Below are 6,720 nucleotides of genomic sequence, written 5' to 3'. Positions count from 1 at the left end.
GGGGAGGCACGCGCCGGCAGACCCGGTGCACACGCCGGACTGGAGCCCCGGCCACACCGGTTATGCACGCTGGATGCCCAGCCAGGCAGCTGAGGTCTAGAACCCCTACGCGCACACAGCTCAGCTTGGAGAGCACACACACGTCCAGGCCCCGGTCACATCCTGACAGGCGCTGCAAACACGCAGTGGGCAGGGCCCCCGAGCAGGCAGGCACCCCAATGTCGCTTCCTCTCAACTCACGACCCCTTCCGTTAGGTGCCCAGCAGGCGTACACCACCACATGCCTACTAGCAAGCACCATGGGAAGGAGGACCTAGTGCCAAATCCACAGCCCCGGCCTCTGTGGACATGCCTTCCCCTAGGGAACAGATGACCACTAGAGAGGGCCCCACTGTCTACCCCGAGGTCCAATATTGCAGAGGCCATTCTGAACCTGGCTGTCCATCGGCCTTTTAACTGGGCTATTTTTCGTCCAACTTCTCTACTGCACTTAAGGTATTTTCCAAAAACATCCTCCACCACCACATCAGCTGGGACATTTGGGGTTGCAAGTGACAGAACCCTCAAATAGGTTTAAGCTGTACGCCACATTTACCAAAAAAAAAAAAAAAAAAAATTAGCTGGGCATGGTGGCACATGCCTGTGGAGAACTGCTTGAACCCAGGAGGCAGAGGTTGCAGTGAGTCGAGATCATACCACTGCATTCCAGCCTAAGGAATGGAGTGAGACCCTGTCTCCAAAAAAAAAAAAAAAAGAAAGAAAAATAAAGGTTTGAGCTCAAAGGGGACTAGCTCACGTAACTGGCAAGTCCCAGGGTAGAGATTCTAGCTTTGGTCACAGTTGCTTCCAGGTGTTCCCTCAGTGGCATCAGGTACATACCTGCTTCTATGTTTGCATCAGTCTCGGGCAAACTCACCCCAAGAGGTAGCGAGGACAACTTCCATAGCCCTAGGCTCATATCCTGCCATCTGTCCCTGGGGGAAAGAGAACCCCAATTGCTTCCCCATCATTTGAGCAAAAAACAAGCAAACAACTCCACAAATGATTGTTTTTGGACTCATTTAGGCTGAGTCTCTATTGGTGAACCAATCTAAGTGCCTGTGAGTTAAGGAGAGGATATGTATTCCTTATGGCCAAAGGGAATGCTCTCCCAGTATCCATTCCCTTTTCTTTCTATACAGACACCCTGATTTCATCAGGGGAATTATGGCCCTATGGGTGCCATCCCTGCGAGCCTGTGAACCCAAGTGCACTGCTCCCTCAGCACACAGTGGCCAAGTATCCAGCCTGGCCACTCAGACTCCTTGGGTTTGCAACTGAGCTCAAAGATGCAAAACCAAACGGCTCTAGCATCTTGCTTCTGGTAGGTGTGCCCTGATGAGAATAGGCTCCACAACCAAGACCCCGGAGCTCCTCCATATCCTCCGAACACCTTCTAAGTTAGCAGGACAGTTCTGCCACCTGGCTCTCTCACTCTAGGTATGTGTATGGAGTATGCATATGCAGGGCGTGCAAGCATAGCCCCATCTAAACCACATGGACAGAGACTGGGGGTGCTTTTGTAGATGCTGGAGCAAACACCCCCAACACAACCAGTCAAAACCCTTCAGGGAATCCCCTACCTTCCAGATGAGGCCCCATCTGGGCCTTAACCCCATCATCCTTAACCCAACTTTCAAAGCCAGCTGTGTCTCGCTGACCTCAGCTCCAGTCACTCCTTACTTCCACCTCTGGCCTCCCATCCTCAGCCATCCTAAAGCACTAAAGCCCTAGACCATCCATTTGGCTCTACCTGGGCACAACGGTCCCTGTGTCCTGGAGGGCACCAACAGATACCTTCACGGTCAAGGGGCCTCCTGTTTGGTATTGTCCCACCCCCAACCCTATCAGCTCTAGAATCCTCTCTTCCACAGTGCTGATCACACTGGGTCTCGCTGTTCCCACGTCTGCCTCCCTACCAGAATGAGCTCCAAGCTGCCAGGGGCCTCATCTCCATCTGGGTCCCAGCTCCCACCACAGAGCTGGGCATGGAGGAAAGCTCAGGGAAGCTTCCTGGGAAATGAATTCTGGGAGTTCCCTCTGCCAAGGACCCATTGTGGTAAGAGCTTTAAGGTGAGTTTAACCCTAGCCAGGAAGTTCCCTGGATGCCTCCCTAGCCCAAGGGGGAGCGTGGCCAGGGCGACTGGATCCAGGTGTAGACAGAGTGCCTCAGGGTCCTGCATACCCACCTGGCACTTCTCACTCTTGCATACCTGCCCAGGGCTGGGCTTTGGTCTGGCATGCTAACACCTACCTAAAAATCCCCCACTCCCACCTCAAAACAGCCTGGGGCAGAGGGGCAAACCCATCCAGGCTCCATTCTCATGTCACATGGGTAGGATCCAGCTTTTCCATCTTTACCTGGCTTCCTCCCCACTCTGCAATGGCAGAGTTAGTTAGTTAGTTAGTGGGAAGACCTTGAGCAAATCCCTCCTCCCCTTATTTCCCTTAGGTTGATGGGAAGCAGCGGGCACTCCCCATGTCCTGAATGGGGTCACATAAAGGCCCCTTCTGCCAGGCTGCTGCTGAGCACCTTCTGGCTGTGCTTAAGCCAGCCAGTTAGTCTGTCACTCAGCACCACGATCTCCCCAGCAGGTGAGTCCTGTGGTGGCTTGGGAGCTCAAGGGGCTGACTGGCTGCTTCGGTAGATTCTCACAGCTGCTGGGCAAGTCAATGGGTCTCACACCTATCTTTCCATACATAGGAAGGGCCTGTGCAGAGCCAAAGTGAAAAGTGGTCAGGCTGGGGCTTGAACCTGGAGCTGTCAGCTACAAAGCTTATGTGGCTCCTGCAGCACTGGGTGCCCAGTCCAGAGGCAAAGAACAAGCTCAATGGGGGTTATGGGGCATTCTTAGGGGGCTGGGGACACTGGGACTCTATAAAGCAGTGATGGGGTTCCAAGATCTGGACAGACTTGTGGGCAACAAGCTTTCAGCCCCAGCGCCCATGCAGAAAGCTCCCCTGAAGTGCCTCCCAGTCCCCCTTCCTCCCAGGTGAATGTCCACTTCGAGGCCAGCTCAACCGCTATCTTCAGAGAACCTTCCCCTACCAGCCACACCCTACCTGCCAGCATCACCCACAGTCTAGGTCTTTGCCCATAATGTGTCAAGGGCAAAACAGAGGGGTGGGAATGATGCACGTGCACCAGCCCAGGGCCTGTTCACAGCTGGCATCCAGGTAAGGCAGGCCTGGGGCAGGTGTTCCTTACACAGCTCCACCCTGCTCCCGAGCTGTTCCAAGTCCACATTTAGGCAGCCAGGCCACCTCAGCCTTGGAGGGCAGGAAACCAGCAGGGCCCACCTTACCAGCACACTCAGAAACAGACCCACACTTCAGGGGGCACCCAAGGCTTCTTTCCTTAGGCCCCATCCCATTTAGGAAGTTGGGAAACCCACTGGGTGAGCCTAAAGGCTACCAAAGCCTGGCTGCCTGGAGAGGCCACCTTAGAGTCAGCCCTGGGGGCTTCAGGGCCTCAGGAGGGCACACCCTTCCTCCCTCCAGGCCCACCTCCAATCCCTTCCCACTGCCAACTGGGCCAGTTGCTTCCTGCTCGGAAGACCCCTGGAGCACTGGAAGCAAGAAAGAGGCAGGCAGGGGCGGCTGGCCAGGTTTGTGCTCAGACTGTATTCACACAGAGACACGTGGCAGCTTACATTGGACAAAATGAGTAATAAAAATTGGCTTTAAATATGGAAAACACAGGGCCCTATAATCCCATGCTACCCTAACACTGGGACCAGGATGGCCATCACAGTCTGGGAAGGGCCAGGGCTGGGGCCTGGGGCACAGGCACAGCCTCAACTTATCCCCTTCACCCACACAGGTACACACACACACGCACGCACACCCCACAGGCGCACACAGGAAGGGGCAGATTATTGCTGGGCACATGTGTCTATTGTTATGAGGGGTGTCCGGAATGTTTGAGGGTTGTCCAGGGATGCCCCACCCCCTCCTAGGGGCTGGGCTTGGGTGTTTCTGAAAGAGGTGTCTTCAGGACAGGGCCTGGCATCAGGGACCAGGCCCTGGGAGCCGGAAGGCAGAGGCAGACCTATCTGGGCCGGCTGGGGCAGTAGACTGATGGGTCTCACAGCCAGCCCAATCTCTGGCCACTTTGGCACAGGCCTAGGGGATACAGATGCCCCAGATCCAGCTCTTACAAGCACTGAGAAGGGACAGCTTTGGGCCCTACAGGGTAGCAGCCTGAGCCCAGGGCAGCAGGGGCAGGCATGAGTCTTACTCAGAGGCTGGGGAGGTGCAGGGGTGCGGCCCAGCACAATGCTGAGGACTCAGGGCTGTGACCACCCTCAGCCGTCCAAACTGGGCCGGAGGAGCCTTGAGTTTGGCAGTGGCTCCTCTGCCAGCTCCCACTCTCCCAGCCAGGGCTGGCTGCCCCCAGGAGCCAAGGCAGGGGCGCCAGGTCTGCGGTGGGGATTAAGAACGCTCTGGTCGCTATATACATTCGTACAAATACATAAATACAGAAAGCCCCGAGCTCCACGGAGAAGAGCCGAAGGGACGCACCTTTGTCCCAGGGACAGCCCAGGCCTTGCCACACTCAGCCAGGCCAGGGGCTGAGGGGTGGGGGACACTGGGGACAGTTCCGTCTGTGTTCCCCAGGCCACAACTTGAGTGGACAATGGGGAAGACCACTGTGCAAAACTGTGAACAGCGCTTGGAGTAGCTGCTACCGCCAACTGCCGGTGGGGGCCTCAGGCTCAGGGCTAGAGGCGGGTGGGGAGCTCTTCCTCACTGTCGCTGCAGTTTCCACAGCAATCCTGCAGGGACGGGGAAGACATGGAGGGAGGGAGAGAGGCAGAGTGGTTGCTGTTAACCACCAGGGATGTCACATGGGGCCAACCTTGCCAGGGCAGGCCAGGAGCTGCCTGAGGGTGCACTCTGGGGAAGGGGCTCGCCATGAGGAGCCTGGAACAGCAGCTCAGGCCGCAAGTGGGTGGGTGCCATAGCAGAAGGGGGCTGGGTAGATCCCATGGTCTGCCAGGGCAAGGCCTCTGCCCAGCCCTCTCCCCTGGGGCTGGCAGAGACAGGGCATGGGGAGACAAGCTAAGCAAAGCTGGCAGCTCGAAGGGGGCAGGGTGCAGGGAACCGAAGCAGTGGGCAAGGGGAGTGGGGTGGGCACCAGACTTCTTTCTCCCACATCTCGCCTCTGCCATGGAAGGGCTGCCCGTGGCTCCCCGAGGCCAGGCAGCAAGGCCAACCCACGGGGAGCCCACACTGCTCACCTCTGGAAAGAGAAAAGAGGCCATGAGCCCAGCCAGGGGTGGGGGACAGGTGGGAATGAGGCCAGAGACCCTGGGCACCGCAACAGGGCTGGAGGATGCCCACTCCCAGCGTATGCGGGCACCAGCTCTGCCTCTCACCCACTGTCCCCTGGAGCCAGGCTGGGGGCCCCAGGTCGGCCGCTGCCGGGGCTTACTTGGCGACTGAAGAGTCTCTGCAGCAGTCCCTTTTTAGGGGGTGCAGGTGGCTGGCCCTTCCAGTCCAGGTCCGGGGGAACTGAGCCATCCAGCCCAAAGACATTCAGTTCCTGGAAGCACTCCGTCTCCACCATCTGCTGAGGAGCCGGCAGCTGTGAGAGCTGTCCCCAGGGCAGCCTCCTAGAGCCCACCCCACCAGCAGGGCAGGCCCCCACCTCGTTCTGCCAAGGGATGGGCACGCTGCCTGTGGCAAACTTCTGGTAGAAGTCCTGGTCAGTGGGCTCCAGCTCCACGCCCTTGACGGTGGAGAACTGCTCAATGTCCAGAACATCCTTGCAGTAAATGGCCTGGGGCTGGGAGGAGAGAGGCAGCGGTCAGATAAGAAACACACACGCACACAGACACACGTGAAGTCAGCTCAGCCCTGGTTCTGACTCAGGTCTTGGCCTGGTGCTGCCAACACCAGCAGCTCTCTAATTTGGAGTCAGAAACCAGGTTCCCATGCACTTCCTTATCCCCGAAGCCCAGTTTTCCCCTCTGTGAACTGGGTACATTATTCCTCATTGCTCAGTGACTGTGAGGCTGTGTAAAGGCCAATGCCAGGCGCCTCCTTTGCCTCCCCACAGCTACCTGGGTGTGCAGCTGAGGTGGGGAGTGTGGTCTGAATCTCAGCTGGCCCCTCGGCTGGGCACTGGTGATTCCCTGGTTCCCTGCCCTACAATGACCTGGGACTTGCTCTGTCTTTTCGCCCAGCCAGTAAGAGGACTGGCAGTCTTCCACAGCCCCACCTCCCCAGCCCCACACTGGGAGCCCACCTCAGCTCCAGGCGGCCACCTTCTTTTTTATCTTAACGTTGTTTTCTAAATCCTTCAATTAAGAGGTCAATTAAAATATCATCATCATGTAAAATGGTATAGCTGCTTTGGAAAACAGTCTGGCAGTTCCCCAAAAGGTTAAACATAGTTGCCTGATGACCTGGTAATTCTACTCCTAGGTACAGAGCAAGAGAAATGACATCATCTTCCCATACAAAAACTTGTACCCAGGGCCGGGCGCGGTGGCTCAAGCCTGTAATCCCAGCACTTTGGGAGGCCGAGGTGGGTGGATCACGAGGTCAAGAGATCGAGACCATCCTGGTCAACATGGTGAAACCCCGTCTCTACTAAAAATACAAAAAATTAGCTGGGCATGGTGGCGCGTGCCTGTAATCCCAGCTACTCAGGAGGCTGAGGCAGGAGAATTG

General features: G+C 56.8%; 1 protein-coding gene across 6 annotated transcripts in view; it reads right to left on the bottom strand.

The window, feature by feature from the left end:
* Positions 1–3,644: 3,644 nt before the first annotated feature.
* The window catches only part of GRK6 (G protein-coupled receptor kinase 6), a 16,901-nt gene continuing 13,825 nt past the window's right edge, over positions 3,645–6,720 (bottom strand). For 2 of the 6 annotated variants that reach the window (XM_032269878.1, XM_032269879.1), the window contains 3 exons: positions 5,693–5,830; positions 5,477–5,614; positions 3,645–4,819 (listed from right to left, as the gene is read on the bottom strand). In XM_032269878.1, the coding sequence (XP_032125769.1) occupies positions 4,727–4,819; positions 5,477–5,614; positions 5,693–5,830 (369 nt within the window). In that variant the 3' untranslated portion in view covers positions 3,645–4,726. Of the gene's footprint in view, positions 4,820–4,860; positions 5,285–5,476; positions 5,615–5,692; positions 5,831–6,720 lie in introns of those variants that run through there. The other 4 variants (XM_032269875.1, XM_032269874.1, XM_032269876.1 and 1 more) reach the window with 4 other exon arrangements.

This window comes from Sapajus apella, unplaced genomic scaffold, assembly GCF_009761245.1.
Source record: "Sapajus apella isolate SASKATOON/1434 unplaced genomic scaffold, GSC_monkey_1.0 scaffold200, whole genome shotgun sequence".
NCBI lineage: Eukaryota > Metazoa > Chordata > Mammalia > Primates > Cebidae > Sapajus > Sapajus apella.
This window is presented reverse-complemented; position numbering and strand designations above follow the sequence as displayed.